The sequence below is a fragment of the Halichoerus grypus genome, chromosome 1 (assembly GCF_964656455.1).
Source record: "Halichoerus grypus chromosome 1, mHalGry1.hap1.1, whole genome shotgun sequence".
Taxonomy (NCBI): Eukaryota; Metazoa; Chordata; class Mammalia; order Carnivora; family Phocidae; genus Halichoerus; species Halichoerus grypus.
Genome location: NC_135712.1, coordinates 209,304,578 through 209,325,424, shown reverse-complemented (window position 1 = coordinate 209,325,424; position 20,847 = coordinate 209,304,578). Strand labels below are relative to the sequence as shown.

At 52.9% G+C, this 20,847-nt stretch overlaps 1 protein-coding gene across 8 annotated transcripts in view; it reads right to left on the bottom strand.

Moving 5' to 3' along the window:
• Window positions 1-20,847, bottom strand: part of COL5A3 (collagen type V alpha 3 chain) — a 36,934-nt gene that overhangs the window by 12,485 nt on the left and 3,602 nt on the right. For 3 of the 8 annotated variants that reach the window (XR_013441522.1, XM_078055867.1, XM_078055872.1), the window contains exons 2-44: window positions 20,383-20,544; window positions 20,099-20,288; window positions 19,867-20,023; window positions 19,032-19,136; window positions 18,558-18,710; window positions 16,625-16,738; window positions 16,372-16,518; window positions 15,270-15,317; window positions 15,155-15,196; window positions 14,777-14,839; window positions 14,146-14,220; window positions 13,966-14,049; window positions 13,727-13,783; window positions 13,581-13,634; window positions 13,331-13,384; window positions 12,717-12,770; window positions 12,582-12,635; window positions 12,342-12,395; window positions 11,949-11,993; window positions 11,560-11,841; window positions 11,346-11,399; window positions 10,970-11,014; window positions 9,977-10,030; window positions 9,838-9,882; window positions 9,648-9,701; window positions 8,102-8,146; window positions 7,938-7,991; window positions 7,689-7,796; window positions 7,200-7,253; window positions 4,646-4,699; window positions 3,768-3,812; window positions 3,477-3,530; window positions 3,308-3,352; window positions 2,910-2,963; window positions 2,758-2,811; window positions 2,615-2,668; window positions 2,376-2,483; window positions 2,127-2,216; window positions 1,820-1,873; window positions 920-1,027; window positions 707-814; window positions 567-620; window positions 61-114 (exon numbers count right to left, since the gene is read on the bottom strand). Coding sequence is in view for 7 of the 8 variants with exons in the window: in XM_078055867.1 (XP_077911993.1) it covers window positions 61-114; window positions 567-620; window positions 707-814; window positions 920-1,027; window positions 1,820-1,873; window positions 2,127-2,216; window positions 2,376-2,483; window positions 2,615-2,668; window positions 2,758-2,811; window positions 2,910-2,963; window positions 3,308-3,352; window positions 3,477-3,530; window positions 3,768-3,812; window positions 4,646-4,699; window positions 7,200-7,253; window positions 7,689-7,796; window positions 7,938-7,991; window positions 8,102-8,146; window positions 9,648-9,701; window positions 9,838-9,882; window positions 9,977-10,030; window positions 10,970-11,014; window positions 11,346-11,399; window positions 11,560-11,841; window positions 11,949-11,993; window positions 12,342-12,395; window positions 12,582-12,635; window positions 12,717-12,770; window positions 13,331-13,384; window positions 13,581-13,634; window positions 13,727-13,783; window positions 13,966-14,049; window positions 14,146-14,220; window positions 14,777-14,839; window positions 15,155-15,196; window positions 15,270-15,317; window positions 16,372-16,518; window positions 16,625-16,738; window positions 18,558-18,710; window positions 19,032-19,136; window positions 19,867-20,023; window positions 20,099-20,288; window positions 20,383-20,544 (3,443 nt within the window). In the remaining variant the exon portion in view is untranslated. The remainder of the gene's footprint in view (window positions 1-60; window positions 115-566; window positions 621-706; window positions 815-919; window positions 1,028-1,819; window positions 1,874-2,126; window positions 2,217-2,375; window positions 2,484-2,614; window positions 2,669-2,757; window positions 2,812-2,909; window positions 2,964-3,307; window positions 3,353-3,476; window positions 3,531-3,767; window positions 3,813-4,645; window positions 4,700-7,199; window positions 7,254-7,688; window positions 7,797-7,937; window positions 7,992-8,101; window positions 8,147-9,647; window positions 9,702-9,837; window positions 9,883-9,976; window positions 10,031-10,969; window positions 11,015-11,345; window positions 11,400-11,559; window positions 11,842-11,948; window positions 11,994-12,341; window positions 12,396-12,581; window positions 12,636-12,716; window positions 12,771-13,330; window positions 13,385-13,580; window positions 13,635-13,726; window positions 13,784-13,965; window positions 14,050-14,145; window positions 14,221-14,776; window positions 14,840-15,154; window positions 15,197-15,269; window positions 15,318-16,371; window positions 16,519-16,624; window positions 16,739-18,557; window positions 18,711-19,031; window positions 19,137-19,866; window positions 20,024-20,098; window positions 20,289-20,382; window positions 20,545-20,847) is intronic. The other 5 variants (XM_036119642.2, XM_078055871.1, XM_078055868.1 and 2 more) reach the window with 5 other exon arrangements.

Sequence of the window (20,847 nt, the reverse complement as noted above, 5' to 3'; positions counted from 1 at the left end):
AGAACCCTGTCCCTTCCTATCTGGGATCCAGGGGATGGTCACAAAGCCAGGAGCACTCACCGGGGAGCCTGGGTGTCCCACAGGACCCCGTACTCCTATTGGTCCAGGTGGGCCCTGGTGGAGGGAACACAGCCAAAAAAACACCTCAAGTTCAAGATTAGGAGGGCACTCAAGATGACAATCATTGCCTCCCACTCCACCCACCAGGAAGCAACAGCTGCTTCCTGTACAGCCCTGTGTTCCTAGCCATCAACCGACAGGATCAGACACAGACATCATCCTGAGCTTGGCCCAACAGGACTTTCCCCCAGAAGTCCCTCCAGGGACTGAGCTGGCTCACAGACGCTGTGCACTGTGGCTGAAGTCCTGGGGGAAGCTGGGGATGCGATGCCTCAGGGCCATGCAGAGTCACAGACAGAGAGAATGATGCCGCCAAGGAAAGGGAGAGGAGGGGGTCACACCCCAGCACCCTTCCCATTCTCTCGGGGCCCCAGCTACCCACCCCATCCTTCACATCCCTCTGTCTTCCCCCAGGACCACTTCCCTCCCTGGGGCCCCACACTCACCGCATCCCCTTTGTCGCCTTTGTTCCCCTTGCTACCAAGGGGGCCCACTTCCCCCTGCAGAGGAAACGGGATGAGGGAGGACCAACTTGGACTCTCCGTACCCTGAGACCCTGAGGCCCGTCCTCTCCATGAACGCTCACCTTGTCCCCATCCTCGCCAGACGGCCCAACAGATCCAGGGGGTCCGGGAAGCCCCAGGGGCCCTGGGATCCCATCTTTGCCTATGGGTCCAGGGGAGCCACGTTCACCCTGATGGGGGAGTGGAAGTGGGGATGTCAGGGGCCAGGGAAGAGGGAAGGTCCTGGTATGTGGGGTCCTGAGGATGCTTGAGGAATGTAGTGGGCAGGCACTCACCGGGGACCCCTTCTCGCCTGCAGGGCCAACAAGGCCTGGGCCTCCGCTTTGGCCGGGAAGCCCAATGCCTCCTGCCGGGCCCAGTGGCCCCCGCTCCCCAGGGGAGCCCTGAAAACAGGGGTAAAGGGTCAGGAAAAATAGCAAAGTAGTTCTCACTGACAGAGGCCTTTCAAGCCACCAGGCACGGAGTTAAGGAGCTACTGGTGTCTTATCGACTCTGTTCCCTTCCCCACAGCAGCCAGAGGGACACCTGAGTCAGGGCACACATGTCCCCCTGCTCACAGCCCTCCACAGCTTCCAGCTTACTCAGGAAATGGGAAATCGTCCTTACACAGGCCCTGCACAACCTGCCCCATTACCTCCTGCCCTCTCTGCCTCCCACTCACCCCCTCACTCTCTTCCTTCCAGCCACACAGGCCTCACCATTTCCTCCAACATGCCGCGCACACTCCAGCCCCAGGGCCTTTGCGCATGCTATTCCCGCTGCCTGGAACACTCTTCCCTTATATATCCGCATGGCTCCTTCTTCACCTCCCTCAGGTCTTAGCTCAAATGTCACCTTCTCAGGAGGCCTTCCTTGACCAGCTCATTTCAACGCCTCTCTCCCTACTCCCCTTTCTCTGTGCTATTCATCACCACTGATTCCTTATCTCCTCAACTAGAATATAAGCTCCAGGAGAAAGGAGATTTTTATATGTTGATGTCTGGCATGCAGTAAGTGTGGGACAGATCATCTCACGGATGGGGCCATGTTATAGGTGCGAAAACTGAGGTCATGCGTGTGACCCAGGCCTGTTTGACACCCAAAATAGTGGACTTAATCATGGCAATGCCCAGCTTCCCAGATGCCCCAAGGCCCTTCCACCCTGCCCCCCACCCAACAGATGGGTTTACACTTACGTTGGCTCCAACAGGGCCCAGGGGGCCTTTGTCACCCTTTAAACCAATAGGTCCCTGAGGGAGGAGATGATTCAGTCAAGAGACGCCCAAGGGTGTGCTCAGGTCCTGCCTTCTGGAGGCTCACAGTTCCCCCCTCCTTCCTAGGCACTGAGGGTCAGGGGTCTATCTCCTCCAGGTCCCTCCTTTACTTTCATGGTTGTCTCCAGGATGCCACCACCATGTCCCTCCCCAGAGCCCCCCTCCTCCTCCGCTTCACAGCCCAGCCAGGTATATTTGTGGGGGGGAGGGGGCTCCAAAGGATACTCACTGGGTCCCCAGGGGCTCCTTGGGGGCCGGGGAAGCCCCTGGGTCCAGGTGGTCCTTCCTTCCCAAGGGGTCCCGGTGGTCCCAGGTCCCCCTGTAGGAGTGCAGAGGAGGAAGGTCAGGCTCCAGAGAAGGGGTGTTTCCTCCTAGTCTGTGAATCTGGGCCCCCTCCCCCATGGAGTTGATTCTGAGGCCTGGGGTGGCATGGGGCCATTGAGGAAACTTTGAGATTTCCTAGGGGGCAGGGTCTCACCTTGACACCCTCTCTGCCTTCCAGGCCCGGAAGACCTTGTTCACCGGGAGGTCCAGGAGGGCCTGGGGGGCCCCTCTCACCCAGAGGTCCAGCTTCTCCTGTCTTTCCCTGAAGAGGAAGGAAGCTTATCTTGAAGGGAGGTGGTCCAACATTGGGGGGGGGGCTGTCTGAGATGCGCTTCCCCCCACATATCTCCCAACTGGTGCAAAACTGGGAAGACCTGTGGGGTCCGTTCTGACCTGAGGACCCACGACACCAGCTGGTCCAGGTGGGCCTGTCTGACCTTGGAAGCCCTGGGGGAAAAATTAAAAGGGGTGTCACACAGGAGGAAGAACTAGAGAGCCTAATGAGGCCAGGGGTCAGAAGTCCAGAGGCCACTCACCAATTCTCCTCTCTGACCAGGGTGCCCAGGACGTCCATCTTTCCCCTGGGGGCCCTGGGGGACAAGGTAGGAGAGAGATGAGGCATGACTAAGGAGTCTCCCCACTCCCTGGCTCCCTCCAGGCCACCCCCAATTAGGGTGCACTCACTTACAGGGGGACCCTTTGGCCCAGAAAATCCAGGAGGGCCTTGCAGACCTGGGAGGCCCTGAAATGGAACCAAAAACCATGGCCTCATCCCTCTGGCCTGGCCCCCTGAGCCCCACATAAGGACAAGCCTACTGACACTTTCTGCCCACTGGGTATGGGGCCAGATGCGCGACATGCAGTCAGTCATGTCCTGTGTCACTGCAGCCCTTTGCGGTGGGGACTGTGGTATTCCCAGCTCATAGAGGGGGAAAACAAGGCCCAGAGAGGTCGAGTGACTTGCCCAGGGTCACACAGCAGTCAAGTGGCAGAGCTGGGACTTTAGAGGCTGGGTTCCTTCCACCGCATCATAATGCCTCCCTCCCTCCTGGGTTTGTCTCCCATCTGGACGTGACACATGCTCACCTTTTCTCCAGGGATGCCAGCGGCCCCATCCTGGCCCACATCGCCCTAGGACACAATGGATAAGATTCAGGCTGCAGGACAAACCCAACTGGGAGGGCTTCCTAGAGGGCCTTGAGGAGCTTGGGCCAGGGGGCCTGCATGGGGGCCTGATCACCCGCCCAGCCCATACCTTGGGGCCTGGTTGCCCGGTGGCACCAGGCTGCCCCCTCTCTCCACGGGAGCCCTGAGTAGAAAAGAAGCAAAGATTAGAAGCAAGAGGTGGGGGAAGCCTAGGAGATGAGCCCAAGTCCTCTGGGCCCCCTCCCTCTGTGACTCCTCCTTGCCCTACCAGGGACACCGATGTAACCCAAACCCACTGCCCTGCCCACGTACGACCTCCCCACTGCCTCTCCTCCTGCAGCCCCTCCTTCCAGCCCTGCCCCCCCCCCGGCCCGGCAGAATGGGGGAGCCATCTTCTTACTGGTGGTCCCCGCTCTCCTTCCAGGCCTGGCTGCCCCGCCTTCCCCTGGAAAATAAATCAGGTGAGGGGGAAGCAGAAGAAAGTTATGATGCAAAGACCTGACGCACACAGATGCATCCAGGCACAGACCCAGAAAGAGGTCTGCTGCACGTTTATTCACAAGCCTTTCTCTCTCTCTCTCTCTCTCTCTCTCTCTCTCACTGTGCAAAGATCACAGACACCCAGTTACACCTGTGATTGCACCTACAGGGTCCAAACACAAGCCCAGAAGGACACCCACTTCTCCCAGACTGCATGCCGTAGCAGCACACGTTGGGTGACCCACAGCCTCGGGTCGACACCTGAGCTCCTCGTGCAATCTGTCCCTTGCACACGTGCACACTCAACATAAACACGTGCACGCATGGATTCACAGGAGGACGCGGTCCTTATAAGCAGAGCAGTACACACAGACTCACGTGTGTGCACTCCATGCCCACTGACACAGCAACAGTGCACACACAGCATGCATGTGTACACACTCCATGTACACAGACGTGCACGTGTGCATATCCATACCCTTTCACACACACACTTACGTCCACAGTCACACACGTGCACGCAGGCCTGGGTCCTTGCTTACCACAGGCCCACACGTTGCAGCACCCAGACCCCATCCGACCCACGCTGAGAGGCCCGTGCACACTGGCACATGTTCAGGAATGCCCGGTGGGGTCACCTACATGGGCCCTGTGCTGCGTCTGGGGATATGTGTGCAGACAAGTGCTTCCGGGCTTGGATACAGCCACCCAGGGGCCTCCCCACTGTCCTGCAGAGCCACACGTGTTCCCCCAGACAGAGAGTTCCCCCTCTCCCCGGACCCCGGGATCACGACTCACCCGCTTCCCTTTTTCTCCTAATGACCCCAGGGGCCCGGGAAAGCCAGTAGACCCCTGAGTTGAGAGAATCAGAGAGAGAAGACTGGGGTGAGGAGTAGGTGGGGAGCAAAGTTGACCCCTCACCCTTCAGCCACTCCATCCTTTCCAGAAGCTTCTTTGGTCCCTCCAGCCCCATCCTCCTCCAAGGTAGCCCTCTGCCCTCCTCTTCCCCCACCCTTGCTCACTCCACCCCAGCCACACTGGCCCCTCCATGTTACTCAGGCACACTGGTTCACTCCTGCCTCAGGGCCTTTGCACTGGCTGCTTCCTTTGCCTAAACTTCTCTTCTCTCAGGCCCCCACAGAGGCAGCTATCCCTCATCCTTTGGATCTCACTTAGATGTCAACTCCTTAGAGAAATCTTCTGCCACCATCCTGACCACCACATCCTCCAAGTCACCCTCCCTCTATCACATTGTCCTATTTTGTTTTCCCAATATATTTATACTGAAATGACCTTGTTCCTTTGCTTACTTATTCATTGTATGTTTTCTCTGCTAGGACATGTTACTCTGGTCTTAGTCTCCTCAACCTGGTACAAAGTCGGAGCTTACTTGATATTTGTTAACTGACTGACTTCAGTCCATGCCGTCCTGCCCATCTCGGAGGCATCCTCCCTCCAACCAGGGGAGGACATCACAGGCTCTTCTAGCCCCTCCCACCCCTCACCACGTTTTGAATCCCAGACCTACCACTAGACTAGCTGTGTGGCCCTGGTCAAATGGCTTACCCTCTCTGAGCATCAGTCTCCTTATTTATAGCCTGGGAATACCAACAATACCTCCCTCACAAGGTTTTGGGGAGGATCAAATAGGATAAGGTATAGAAAGTATTTTACATGGTGTATGACACATAGTAAGAGCTTATGACATGTTAGCTGTCATTATTCAGGCTGATTATTACTGACTGCTATGGACCGAATGTTTGTGTCCCCTCAAGTTCACGTGCTGAAGCCCTATGTTGAAGAATGGTATTTGGAGGGGTGCCTGGGTGGTTCAGTTGGTTAAGCAACTGCCTTCGGCTCAGGTCATGATCCCAGGGTCCTGGGATCGAGCCCCACATCGGGCGCCTTGCTGAGCGGGGAGTCCACTTCTCCCTCTCCTTCTGCCTGCCGCTCCCCCTGCTTGTGCTCTCTCTCTCTCTCTCTCTGTCAAATAAATAAAAATTTTAAAATCTTAAAAAAAAAAAAAGAATGGTATTTAGAGGTGGAACCTTTGGGAGGTAAGTAGGTCATGATATTGGAGCCCTCACGAAGTGGATCAGTGTCTTTATAAGAAAAGGAGACTAGATCTCTCTCTCCTTCCCTCCCTGTCCCTGTCTCTCTCTCCCTCTCTCTCTCTCTCTCTGTCCCCCTCTCCCCCCAGCGCCCCACGTGAGGATACAAAGAGGACACAGCTGTCTGGAACCAGAGAGTCCTTACCAGAATCCAACCATGCTAGCACTCTGATCTCAGACTTCCAGCATCAAAAACAGTGAGAAATAAATTTCTGTTGTCTAGGCCACCCTCTCTAAAGTATTTTTTTATAACAGCTAAGACACCAACCTCAACTTAACCAACACACCATGCCTTCTGTCATGTATTACTCGCTGCCCAAAACACACAGACTGGTCTTGTCTAAGAGGCTTTGCTCTAAATCCTATGAACTCCTGCTCCAATCGGTTGAGTTCTATTCTTAGGTATGGTGCCTTGAGTTTATTCCCAAGTCTGTTTATGTCAGTTGCCCTTGCTATTGGAGTCATGTGACTTAATGAAAGTTTACAACAACTGATGGAATGCAGAAAGGAAAAGAAAGATGTCTACCAAATCTAAGTTAAATGGAAAAGACTCAATAAAAAGGGAAGTCACTAAAAAAAGTCACGTCAAATGAGGCATATGCACAAGATAACTGCCAGATGGAGATGACAAAAGTGTGGAACTCTGGAAGGATTCTGCACTTGGATTTCTTCCCAAGTGTCTAAGTTTCTGTTCCACTTTATATAAACCCAAACTATAAATCTTCAGTGATGTAATGTGGGTGTGGTTTAGGCAGAAAGACATGTCTAATCAGCAGCCTCAACCATCAAAAAATTGGCAAACAAATGTACATTTTTATATAAGTACATTTTATTGTAAGTTATAATTCAATATATGTAAGACATGGAATTTTTTTTTTTTTTGTGATTCTCCTCCTTACTGGCTTTGTTTCAACCAACCCTAATCACACCAAATAAGATGGATCGTATAGTTTTATTATCAAAATTATCAATGCTATTATAATCAAATGGATGAGATAAAAACTACTGGTATCTCCATTTTACAATGAAGCAAGTGGGCTCAAGAGACTCGTCCAAGGTCACTTAGCAGATAAGGAGTGGGTATTTGAACCCAAGTCTGATACTAAAGCTCACAGCTTATGCTGTCTCTTAGTGACCCAGGGGGTGGACAGCTCACTCCCCTAGACCACAACCTGGCCCTCCAGATGTTAATCAATCTCTGAATGCTGTCCTTGCCCACCCCCTACCCCTTAGCTTCTTACCTTAGGGCCTGGACGTCCTGGGTAACCCGGGAGACCTGGCACCCCAAGCTTGCCCTACAGAGAAATTATGGGACAAATGTCAGAAATTGCAACCTGAAGGTCAGAAAAGAAAGGGCAGGATGGCTGGAGCATGGTGACAGGGGCAATAGGGTGAGATTCAGGGAGTTCAAGTCTTGGCTCCTGCCTGCTAGGGGCATATCTTTGGGCAACTCATTCTATTCTATTCTGTTCTATCTCAGCTTCCTTGTCTGCAAAATGGGGATAAAAATTCCTGTTGCCTGTGGTGGTTTTGGGGATAAAAATCAGAAAATGTGCATGAAATTGCTCTGTATTGCTGAGTTAAGGAATTAGAGATGGTAAGTGTGGTAGCAGCCTCCTGAGGTTGGAGATAAAAGAGCCAAGGGCAGAAGGCAAAGGGCCAGGGAACATCTTGGCAGCAGGATGGGAAGCCATAGAGTAGACTGGAGAGGGTGACCAAGGTCCATTCACCTTCTCCCCAGCTGAGCCTGGGGGACCCTCCTCGCCAGCCAGCCCCTCCTGCCCCTTCAGCCCTTCCGGACCATCCTCTCCCCGGGGGCCGGGGGGGCCGGGGAGCCCCTGGAATAGAAAGGAGGTGTCAGACCCTGAGTCACTCCTGCTCCCTCCAGCCCCCTATCTGAGCCCCAGCACCCTCCCCCCTTCACTGTCTTCCCCAAGTGCCCCAGAACCACTAGATCCCTCATCTAGAAGTCATCTTACCCGATCTCCTTTGAGCCCCACATCGCCCTTGAAGCCCGGGAAGCCATCCTCTCCCTAGGTGGGAGAGAGTGTAGAGGTCAGAGGTCAGGGCTTCAGGGAAGGGATACAACCAGAGTCCCATTATTAGGGCTCCCCCCCCAACCAGGACCCTCCTCTCTTCTCACCTTCTCTCCTTTCTCCCCCTGGAGACCCCGGTTGCCAGAGGTACCCTGAAAAATAAAAAAGATCTCAAGTCCCTTCCCTGCTTACAAAGGGCCCTCCAACTCAGTCCCCTGCCCCAAAACAGGACAGTCCCAAAAGGATACTGGACAGGAGTGGAAGGGGGCAGCCTTAGAGGAAATGACCTTTCTCCAACGCTGTTAGTGTGGTGTGCAAGAGGCTGCCTCTCCACCCCTCTTCCCACTGGCAACCTCCCAGGGTCATCTGTGTGGGGGTGTGCAGGGAAGGCCAAATTTCCGAGTAATTGATTCCAATCTCCCGGGGACACTGTGTCCACAGTTCCTTCTGGCAGGAGAAAGAGGATGAACATTCCAGGCCCCAGTCTCATTCTAAAGGCAAAGGAATGCTCCCCATTGTGCTGGCTACAATGCGACTCTGTGCCTGGCAACAAGGCGAGTCTGTACTTAGCTACAGCAAGGCTGCTCAGTTCAAGCCCAGGTGCCCAAACCCTGGCCTTGGGTTGCAATGAAAACTGCACTTGGCTACAATGTGACTGAGCTCAGAGACTGTAATGAAATTGCACTTGGATACAACATAACTGTGTTTTGACAATAGCATGATTGTCTCCAGCCACAGAGAGACATATGTAACCGAGCTCAGAAACTATAATGAAATTGCACTTGGATACAACATAACCATGTTTTGAGAATAGCATGACTATCTCCAGCCACAGAGAGACACAATGTAACTGAGCTCAGTGACTATAATGAAGTTGTACTTAAATACAATATAACTGTTTTGACAATAGCATGACTATCTCCAACCACAAGGGTATTCACTTGACCACAATGTAACAAAGCTTAGGCTACCATGATTCTCTGACCCCGGCTACAATGTAATTAGACTCAGTTACAACATAGGCTTCAACTATATATAACTGTGCCTGGTTACAATGTAACTCTGAGTTTGGCCACCCATAGGACTCTGTGGCTGACTACAATATAGCCCCCTCCTTTGTTATAGCATAACTGAGCTTGCCTACAATGCAAAAATGTGGTGAGTTGCTTCTTGGCTACCACCAAACTCTGTTCTTAAACCACAGGTACCATTCTTGGCTACAGTGTAACTGGACTCATATTAGATGTGAATTCCAATGCCTCTGCCCTTGGTCAACAGTATAGCTCTTGGCTGATCCCAGCATTTTTGTGCTTGAGGATCACATGGCTCTGGGCTTGAGTTAAAACCCAACTGTCTGCTTCACTACAGTGTGCTGACCTGGACCATGTTTATAGTGAAATGGGTCCAGCCTCTGATGGACCTAACTATTCTCAACTACAAGGCAACAACTACACTACTTCCCTTTGGCTGTTCAGCTCCAAGTAATGCACACACTTCTACGTATGGTCACTCAGATTGAAACCCCACTCCCACCACACCTCTCCTAGCTGACTGATACCTCTCACCACACATGCACACGTTTCTTATGAACCTGGTTCCCCGGGGCCAATGTCAATGACTCATCCCTACTTGCAGGCACCAAGTATCACGTACCTTCACACCCCGAGGTCCAGGATAGCCCGGGGGTCCTGCTGACCCTTGTGGACCCTGAGATGGAGATAAGATCAGTGCCATCCTGTTCTACCCCTACCCCCACTGTGTTCCCAGTGCCCTCATCTCTCTCCTCGTGAGTCCTGCCTATCAACCCTCATCCCCAACCCAGTCTCTCCTGAGGGCCACTCACCTGGGCCCCTTTCTCTCCCGTGGGGCCCTCATGGCCTGGGTGACCCTGGGGAAAGGAGTTGTCAGAGACCAAGATTTGCCATCCAAATTCCCAAGCCTCCCCCTTCTCTTTCCTCCTTTTGCCCGAACCCAGGTCTCACCAGAGGGCCATCAGATCCTGGAATGCCTGGAATTCCTGGGTTTCCAGGGGGACCCTGAAAGAAGATGAACAGTAGGGGGAGACGGATGGGTCTCGGAGTCTGGCACCCCACCAGGAACAGCCTTACTCAGACCTGCAGCTACTCAAAGTCACAGAACAAGCATATCCCACAGGCTAGGAAATCTCTCCCTAGCTTTGCCCAGACTTGCTGTGTGATCCTGGGCAAGCCTCCTTCCCTCTCTGAGCCCCAGAAATCCTCCATCTCTGGGAGAGTTGAGACAAGGGAGGTAAAAACAGTGTTGGGGGGGGAACTCCCCAGCCACATCCTTTTCTTCAGAAGTGCCTCTGTCTTCATCTGATGAGAGGTGGGCCCAGGCAGGCATGAGGTGACCCCCTATGTTCTACAAATAGTGGATAGGTCCAGAAGTGGGCACCTTGGACCAACTAAGCCAATCAGATTTTCTTCTGAAATTTTGAGGTAAGCGACACCTCACTTCATAGAAACTATAATCAGATGGATTTGGGTAAAGAAACTATAAGGTCAAGAGGAGCTAGGGGCTGAAATTGTGATTAAAGCAGCACAAAACCGTGTAGAAATGGAACTTGGGGGTGAGGACAGACTAAGATATGTGCAGCAAGAAGTCTGTTTGCTGGGGGAGATAGAACAGATGTGCACAGGAATAAAGATGACACCACAGGGCCCCAGAGAAAGGGCTTTCCTGGCCCATGGGTCTTGCTAATATTTGCAATGACTGGCATCTGTGGGTTCCCCTAAATCCAGAAAATATGTGATCTAGCTTTGGTGGGTTTGTGTTTTTCCCAACCAACCCTTCCCTAACAATGATATTTTTTTAAACTCTGGGCTTGTTTAAGGAATGTTGCAATTTATCATTACCCAGGGCTAATAAAAGGGTCCTGGTGGGAAGCTTTTCCTGCAGATAGAGCTGAAGGAAGAAGACGGGAGAGGGTGGTGGTAGGTGGCGCTGTCACTTACCTTCTCCCCAGGAGTGCCAATGGGTCCCTGAGGGCCAGGGAGTCCCTGGAAACATAAAAAAGAAGGTAAAGGTGGGGTGCCGGGCTGGCTCAGTTGGTTAGGCAACCGACTCTTGATTTCAGCTCAGGTCATGCTCTCAGGGTTGTGGGATTGAGTCCCGCATCAGGCTCCATGCTGAGCATGGAGCCTACTTAAGATTTTTTTTCTCTCTCTCTCTTCCTCTGCCCCTTCTCTGCTTGCTCTCTCTCTTTAAAAAAAAGGGGTGAAGAAAGGCATGAGAAATGGGTAGTGAGCTGGGAAGTGGAAAGGCTGGGAGTTGTCTATGACCTTGGCTGACTACTACCGCCCCCCAATTATTGAAAATGATAGCTCAAACCTGGGACCCGGGATTTCCCTGCTGTCCTGGAGGGCCTGGTTCTCCTGGAGGACCCTGGGGAGAGAGTGGGGGTGCTGTGAAGCTGAAAGGGATCATGGTGTTGAAGTGTCAGTGAAGTTGAAATAGGAGTCATGGGAGTGGACAGGGATATGGATGGATGATCATGGAATCAGGACATCAGAAAGCATTAGGGGACAGAAGGCAGAACACGTACCACATTTCCTTTGGCTCCTGGAGCACCATCAATTCCAACTACACCCTGGGGGGAGGAGAGGGTGTGAGACCCGGGCAGATACCACACCGGAGCCTGAGTCTGAGACACTGAGAGGCACAGGTGGAAAGATGAGTGGGCAGAGAAACCAGGTAACAGAAATGGACATGCAGAGGGGACAGAGGTGGGAAAAGGACAAGCAGGGATGTGGACAGAAAGTGACATTCTCACCGGCCGTCCCAGGGGACCAGGGGAGCCTCTAGGGCCGATCAGTCCTCGGGGGCCCTGCAAGGAGGTAGGAGCATTATTCCAGCATCACTGCTCTGAGGCCCCATGAATCATGACTCCCTCCCCCATGCCAGGCAAAGGATCCAGAGGTCCCTAATACTCACTGGCTCCCCAGCCTGGCCAGTGGGCCCCGGAGGTCCTTCGGCTCCCTGTGGGAAAGCGTTCATCACTTGGTGATGGGGGAGGAGGAAAAACACTCAGAAAACCACCTTCCCTCATCTGGGCAGACTCTTCCAGAGGATCCGAGAGTCAGAGCTTGAGGCAATAACCAACAGACTGAGCACATGTGATTCAGTCCAGGCTCCTGACCCCAATCCTGGGCCTGCAATCCTGAGTCTCACCTATTAACTCTGGTACTAGCCCCCAGCTCTCAATCTATCTTTTGGAGCCCCACCGAGGCTCCTGACCCTCGCCTCTCATCCTGTCCCCTGAATACTCTATTGCTCTCTCATTCTGGCTTTCTAGCTTCTAGACCATTCTCTCTCTTCCAAACTTACCTTCTTACCATCCTCTCCTGGGGGACCAGGTTGCCCCACATGGCCAAAGTCACCCTGGAGTTGGGAATAGAGGGGAGTTCAGAGTGGAAATGTGGGGATAGAGACCAGCCCCACAGGAAAGGAAATGAGGCACAAGGGATCAGAGCTCACACACAGGGATGGAGGCTCCAGTACTGGGGGTGGAGAGGGTGCCATGAATATCAGGAAGCTTGCTATGGGGGAGGGGCCTCATACACTCACCCTTTGCCCTTTCTCTCCAGGTAGCCCTGGCAAGCCATCAAAACCCCGATCACCCTGCACAAAGAGACACCACCTGAGCCCTGAGTCCTTGACCTGATGGTCCCTCCAAGTCCCAATCCTGACCTTATCACCCACCTTAGGTCCTGTGTCTCCTGGGAGGCCCCGAGCCCCATCTGCTCCAGAGCGGCCCTATCAGGGAGGTGACAGCGTCAAGATACCTATTACTATTGGTTGAGTACTTTCCTCATGCAGAATCCTGGGGGATTCTCTGCGTACCAGTTTAACCTCCCAAATACATCTCAAAGCTGTCCATTATTCTTTATCTCTAGGCCCTTTGTTCTAGTCCATGTCACCACCATCATAAAAACTAAAATCTCCATTAAATGTCTAGCTCTGTGTTCCTCGTTGCATTTAAAACTGTCTGGAATTATCTTGTTCATCATCTCCCTCAGTGCACCAGTCTTTTCTTCTGCATGTGCCATTCCCTCTACTTAGAATACCCTTCCTCTCCTGTTTACCTGGTTATACCTCAGATCTCAGTTCAAGCATCATTCCGTCCAGAAAGTCCTCCTTGACTCTGTGACCTGGCCAGATACCTTTGTGACACACTCAGTAGAGTTGCCATTCTCTGTCCTTAGTTCCCTTATCCCACCAATGACACCAGCAGATCCTGGGGGCATGGAGCCAAGGCTCATGTTGGGTGTTGAGGGATGGATGAGGGATGACCTAAAGACCTACAAGTTACTCACCATCTTTCCCTCCCGGCCAGGGGGCCCAAGAGGTCCCTGAAGGCCTCGAGGACCCTAGAAGAGAAAAAAAAAAAAAAAAAAAGGAGAATAAGAAGGAGGAACGACTTATTTTAAATCATCCTCTAGGAAGGGCAGTAATTGCAAAGGTACCCTTAGCCCCTTTGTCATTGTCCTCAAATAGCACTTTATCCTGTGGCTCTGGGAAAAGACCCTTCCCAACCAATCCTGTCCCCATCCCCACCAATCTCACCTGTGGCCCCATTTCTCCCATCTCTCCTTTCTGACCCGGATACCCAGGGAGACCCTTGGAGGAAGAGAGATGAGGTAATGGAGTTAGAGGGAGGTTCCCCCCTCCACTGAGGTATCCCCCCTCCTCCATCCAGACTCCTTACTCACCACAGGGCCTGGGCGCCCAGTGAGCCCTACTGGGCCAGGGGGACCTTTCATAGACAGCTGGAAAGATGGAGGGGAACAGAACTTCAGGTCTCCCAAAAACCCCAACACCCTCCCAAAAGGCATCTTCAGGAGACAAATATCCACCTGCCTCCTGACTAGCCTTCATTATCCCCCACCTCTGTCACTCTCTCAATGTCCTCCCATTACCCCCTGTTGGTCCCTGATTACCCTCTACTCACCTGAGCCTGTTGCAGTACTGCCTGAGCCTGGGCTTGCTGGAAGGAGACTGGGGGTCCTTTGAGGGAGCTGCTTGCAAACTGGAACTAGGGGGCAGCTAGTCATGAGGGGAGCCCAAGGAGAGGCCCCCTCCTGGGTCAGGACTAAACCCCCAAGGATGTGCCACCCTATCTCCCTCTTACCGGCATCATGATCACAGTGCCTGGTAGACCCCGGATCCCATCAATGCCAGGGATTCCTGGGAGGCCAGCAGGACCCTGAGAGAGGGAGAGACAGAGGTGGATGGAGGCAGAGAGATGGACAGACAGAGAGATGAGAGAGGTGGAGGGGGAGAGGGGAGAGAGACAGAGAAAGATGGAGGCAGGGAGAGCGAGAAAGAGAGTAGGCAAGAGAAAGACAGAGGGAGGGAGAGCCATAAAAAGTGGCAGGGATGGAGAGACAGAGAAGACAGAGGTAGTGAGATGGAGAGAAAGAGGCAGAGAAAGACAAAGACAGGGAGAGGAGAGAAAGATGGGGAGACAGAGGGATGGAGGCAGGGGAGAGACAGAGACATAGGGAAAAACACAGAGATGAAAGACACTCAAGGATAGAGACAAATGGAAGAGAAAAGCAGGGGAAGGCCCCCAGAGAAAGAAGAGGGGTAACAATTCACAGATGGGGAGAGAGATGAGCCGGCGAGGTCAATGCCAGCTTCAGCACGATGCCCTCAGTGCCTGCCTCTCGGGTCCATGTTCAGACATACAAGTTCCCAATTTCAGCTTCACAGCCTGAAACCTCACTCCCCCAGGATATAACCCAGAAGGAATTTCTTACCGGTAGACCAGGGTCTCCAGGGAATCCTGGGGGGCCAGGAGGGCCTGAGGGGCCAACCACCCCCTGTTGGGGACAGAGGAACAAAAATCATAAGAAGTGCAAAGCTTGAGCCAAGCCAACTTCTAACCCACCACTGACCCTGACCCCATGCACACCTCCTTACCCAACACTGAGCCATCCCTGGCCCCTCAATACTATACTGACCCACATCAACTCCCACCCCACTTTACATCCCGACCCCTATTTTGACTCATCCTATAAGCTTCAAACATGCAATAATCTTTTAATGATACTGCAACATTATTCCCCAACCCCCACCACAGGGACTCAAACACCCCAACTAGAAGAGAAAGGGGGTGGGATGCAGCCATGACTCACTCGAGGTCCTGGGGCTCCTGGAGGTCCCTCAAACTGCTGTCCCTGAGGGAGAAATGAGTGTGACCCCCATCCTAGCCCAGACCCCTCCACCTCCTCCTAGTCCCAGACCCTTCACCTGTTCAATCACTGCTGGTTCTCCTTTTGCTCCCTTCTCTCCAGCACCCTGGGGCAGGGGAATGAAGAGAAAAGAGATGTGAGTCCTGGCCATGGTCAAGGAGGAGAGTGTGGACTTTGGAGCATGCTATAGGGTCCTAATCCTGGAGCTGCCTCTCACTAGTTGAGTGATGGGGAGCAATTTATTCAACTCCTATGGCCTCACCTGCAGAATCAGTAGGTGAATGATAATTGTATATACCCCATGGGAAGAAGAATAAATTAAAACAATGGTTAGTACATAACAAGCACTCAGGGTAAGTTGGCTATGATTATTCCCCTCCTCTCCTGTCCAACACCAAGGCTAGAACCTGGGCTCCTTCCCTGTCTGCACTATTTTCCTAAGCAATCTTATCCAATCCCTTGGCTAAAGGCAGCATCACTCTGCTGTTGATTTCCAAGTCTTTATCTCCAGCTTAGACCATGTCCCTAGAACTCCAGAATCTTCTAACCAATCACCCACTTGACATCTCCATTTGGATGCCAAGCAGGGGTTGCCAATTTAGCACATCCAAAATGAGATCCTTGAGACTTCCCACCTGCTCTTCCTTTAGGCTTCCCCATTTTACTCAAAGGTGTCACCATGCATCTACCAAGCCATCCTTGCATCTTTCTCCATCTCCAGTAGCAAGACCAAAATGGAGCATGGTCCAAATCTGTCTACTTCTCTCTATCCCCACTGCCACAACCCTCATCTAGGTCACCAGGCTGTTGTCACACGGACTACTGGTTTCCCTGCTGCCTCTCTGGCTCCCCCTACAGTCCATATGCTGTTCAGCAGCCAGAAGTAGCTTTTAAAGTTCCAAATCAGATCATGCTCCATTCCAAGTGGCTTCTCATCATGCTTGGACTAAAAGCCAAACACACCATCCTACCCACAGAGCCATCCATTAGTACAGTTCCTGTCACATTAGAATCGTGCTAATATTTGTTGACTAAAGTGGGGTGGTGGGAAGGCATTCTAGGCAAGATAAAAAGAAGGCAAAAGAGAAAATGTGGTATGCGGCTCCAGGCAGGAGTCCCTGCCACCCCCATCCCCCCAATACCGAAATCCTCAGACTCACAGGAAAGATCTGGAACTGAGTCTGCGATGGCAGTTCTGCTGCCCGGAAGTCAGGGCCCATGGTGGGGCCACCTCCTTCTTTGTCCTCTTTGGCTAACTTAGTCTCCAGGGTCCTTAGTTCGGTTCCATTGTCAGGGTCCAGGCCCCCCTGAGGACATTGGGACAGACCAAAGTTTGCCCCTGGGCCTCCTCATTGTCTGCCACCACCACTGCCCCAGGACTTTCCTTTCCAGCCCCATCCACTTCCCACTGACCTCTAGCATGGTGACATTGTGGCCGGTGGTCACAGTGGTGGTAATGACCAAAGGTGTGGGAGTCGGAGACAGAGTTGAAGCTGGTGTCTCTGTTTTGGGGATGTCGGTGGAGGTCTGCAACAGGGACAGGAGTATCAGGTCTGGGGTCAGTCCAATAAAGACAAAAAGAGGAGATAGGCTCTGCCCCCCAGGAGTGCCTAGTCTGGGGAGGGTAACAAAGGAGGATTCCCAAAAAACGCCAGAGGGGTGTTAGGTAGGGGGCTAGCCAGTGGAGGCACATGTATGCTGACCAGATCAGAACAGCCAGCAGGGGGAGGCCTCCTGTGGAGGAGGAGCAAAGCTGGGCCAGGTCTGGGAGACCTGGAAGGCTGAGTGGGGCTGGCTCCAGAGCCCAGTGATCAGAGTCAAGGTCCAGTACTCAGGGCCAGACTCCTGGAAGCCTATCCTATGTGTCCTCTCCCAAGGCAGAGCTCAGTGGTCAGCCAGTCAGGCCACAGAGAGGCTTGGAGAGCTGCAGAGGAATTTGGTCAAGGGCACAAAGACGGTAGTAGAGGCCCAGGTGAGGGGCTGGGGCTGAGGAAGGGGTTGGAGAAGAGTTCTTTTTCTGGGTCTGAGTGATCTTTTCTTTATCTCCACTGATGCTGAGAACAGATGTAGTGCAACCAATGACTCTCCCCCAACCAGGGACCTCAGCCAATGGCCCACACCAAGGATGCCTACCCAGTGACCCACCAGCTAATGATCCCCTATTAATGGCCTCCAATTATTCCTACAACCAGTGACCCATTAACTCCAGTAACTCCAATTAATGACCCCCATCAATAACCCCTGACTAATGATCCCTACTAAGGGACTTAACCAATGACCCCTCCACTAATAACTCACATCATTGGCCTCACAGCAGTTATCCCCATAACCAGTGACCCAGCAGTGGTCCCCCAGGCAATGGCTCCAACCAGTTATTCTCCCATCCAGTGACCTCCCCAACTAATGACCCCAACCAGTGACCTACTCCACAATAAGCACTAGCTAGTGGCCCCCCAACTAATAAGCCCCACCAGTGACCCCTTAATCATTTATTCCCCTAACCAGTGATCCTCTAACAATGAACACCCATGAGTGAGCCCAACTATTGCTCCCCAACCAGTGATCCCCAAACAGTAATTTCACTAACCAATGACCCATCAATGACTTCCCAACTAATAACCTATCAGGGATTCCCAAACCAATTATCTCATCCATGACCCCTTGAAAGTCATTCCTTCAACTGGTGATTCCAGTTGGTGACCCCACTAATGCCTTTTAATCAGTGGTCCCCCACTGATGACCTACCTTCCCAACTGATGATCCCCAGCAATGACCTCCCACCATTAACCCTAAACCAGTGATACCATTAACACCAACAGTGGTCTCTATCATGACTTCCAACAATGATCTCCACCTAGGAACCTCCCAAACATGGACCTCAATCAATATCTCCCTATAGTGACCCCCCAACCAGCAATCTCTTCCAGGGAAGCCAAAGAATGCCCCCAAATGAGAATCCCCCAATGAATAACCCTCACCAATGACCCCAACGAGTCAACCTCAAACTGACACTCTAACTAATGAAACCATTATTCACCCCAGCTAATGGCTGTCCTTAGTAGCCCTCATCAAGAACCCTCTGATAATAAGGTACTCATCTGGGTGTGCCCCCTTCCTCCAGCCCCTAAAACTGGATGTTTGGGGGCAGAGATGGGAAAACTCATAAGACAGTACCAGCCGCTCCCCACCCCCCCACACACACATAATTATCAGTCAGCTGAGAAAAGTCAAAGGTCAGGGATTGGAGACCAAAGGCAGAGAGCTTGGATGAGGCGCCAGCAATCAGTGGGAATCAGAGACCAGAGGTCAGGCAAAGAGCAGAGGTGAGTGGTCGTAGATCCCTTACCTGGTTCTCCAGGGAGCCAGGAGGTGGGCTTGGGGTCAAAGTTTCCTTGTTCTTCTTCTTCCTCCCCTTCCCCTTACGACCTCGCCCTTTTTTCTTCCCTTTTCCCTTCCCCTTCCGTCGAGGGGGAGGAGTTTCTGGCTCACCCTGGGGCACCTGGGAAGAGGACCCCCATTAGGTCCAGAGCCCCTCAATGGAGGCCCCATTACTCAGTCATCTGGGACCATGCTGGCACATGGCCCATTGGTCCTGTTTTGAAGCCAGGGCTCACTCAGCCCTGTGACCTAAGGTCAATCATATGCTCTGGGGCTAGGAATCACTCAGTTATATGACCTAGGTCAAGGTCACTCATGCCTAGGATCTTTTTGAGGGCAGGAGTCACTCTGTCCCACAGATAAGGGTCAGAATTCACTCATTCCTGAGACCTGGAGCCAGAGATGACTCAGCCTGTGACCTCAGGACAAGCCCCTCACTCACCCCTGTGGTTATAGGGTCCAGGTTGTCACAGCCGGGAAGGTATCGCTCACAGGCCTGGAAGGCAGCCTGAGGATCTGGGCTTATCAGCAACTCCTGAATATCTCCCTGGGGAGAGAATGGGGGTCAGGGAAGGGAGCCACAGGCTGCCTCTGACACCCCATCGCAAGCACCAAGGCTCCCTCAACCCAGAGCACCCTAAGTATAAGGAGGGGGTGGCCCCACCACAGCCCCAGCAATCCCTATGCCCCTCAAAATTGAGAGGAGGAAGATTCTATCATGGCCACACCAAATCACAACCACAAACCATACCCCACAACATCTGTCCCATCAGGAGGCACATTTATTCCTTTGCTCTCAGGCACATGGTGACACCTAAAACGTGCCAGGTGCCCTTCCAGGCTTTGGGGATAAGGAGTGGAACAAGATGGATGTGGTCCCTGGCCCACTGGAGGGGACACATATCACAACCACACACAGCACAGTCACCACACCAAAAACACATCTGTCACCAGCCACACAATGCCATGCCTTGCCAGCACCCAACATCACAACCACCTGCACACGGTTACACATCATAACAACCAGTGGAGTCCCGTGTCACCAGCTTATTCTCCCACCACAAGTCAAGTATGTGCCATCATGCATTATCGTTTTGTGTCTCTACAATCTCACACACCATGAAGATGCACAGTGATGCATGCTGCTCCCTCTTCTCAGCTTCCTGGCACAAGGTTGAAGCTGGACATCTCCCTTTTCCTATCTCTTCTCCACATTCAGGCTGTGGACAAAACTCCCTCCCATTCTGTCTCGGTTTCCCCTATCCCTGAACCCCTACCTCAAAAGTCTCCTCCCCGAGGTCCTGGGTCCCCAACACAGTGAGTCCAGCTGTGCTAATGAATCGAGGCCCGTGGCCCAGGGTGGGGGGCTGAGGCTCACAGTCAGCCACCAGAGTCACCATCCTGCCATCCACACTGACTGCCACACGGTGCCACCTGCAAGGGGACAGTCTCAGTGGGGGGTGCTTCTCACCCCACTTCTCTCTAGACCCCAACTTTCCCTATACTCACCTGCCATCCATGAGGTTGACTTGCTGGGGGAGGGGGCTGAAGGAGTCACCTAGGAGGCCCAGAGCTGGCCCCAGAGCCAGGCCCAGCTGCCGAGTACCACCCTCATCATAAATGGATAGAAGGACAGACTGGTTGGCTGGCTGGCCCCGCAGAGTGATCAGCATGGAAAAGTTCTCAGGGAAGTGCCCATCTAAAGGGGCAGAGGGAAAGGGGCAGCTTAGATGGCTTAGCAGTGACCCATGCTCCCAGAATGACCCCCTCCTACCCCTTCTGCACTGACTCACCTGGAAAGAGCTCCCACGTGGGGATGCCAAGTGTGCTGGCCTTGCCAACCCTGAATGCCCGGTCACCCTCTGGGGCCCTCTGGGGGCAGAGGCCAGGCCCCTCAAGGACCCCAGCCTGGCCCCCTTGCACGCCCAGGGCCTTCAGCACATCCACAGGGCCTGCTGTAGAGAGAAGCCAGGGTGCAGGGCAGTTAAAACAAACCCAGGACTCCAAGTGAGTAGCTCAGATTTGGGGAATTCGGCCTCCTGCTGTGTTTGTGGGTCAGGGAGAAGGAGCAGGCCTGGGACCTGCACCCACCTCACTACCCCACAGCTGTTCCAGCTTCATCTGCCTGTTGACTCCTGTTTTGTTTTGTGTTTTTTTTTTTTTTTCTCCCCTTGGTTTTTTGGTGAGGAAAAAAAAGCTGACCTACTTCTGGGATGAATCAAGGCTTCCTGGCCTGAGCCCCAGAGCCAGACTGTCCC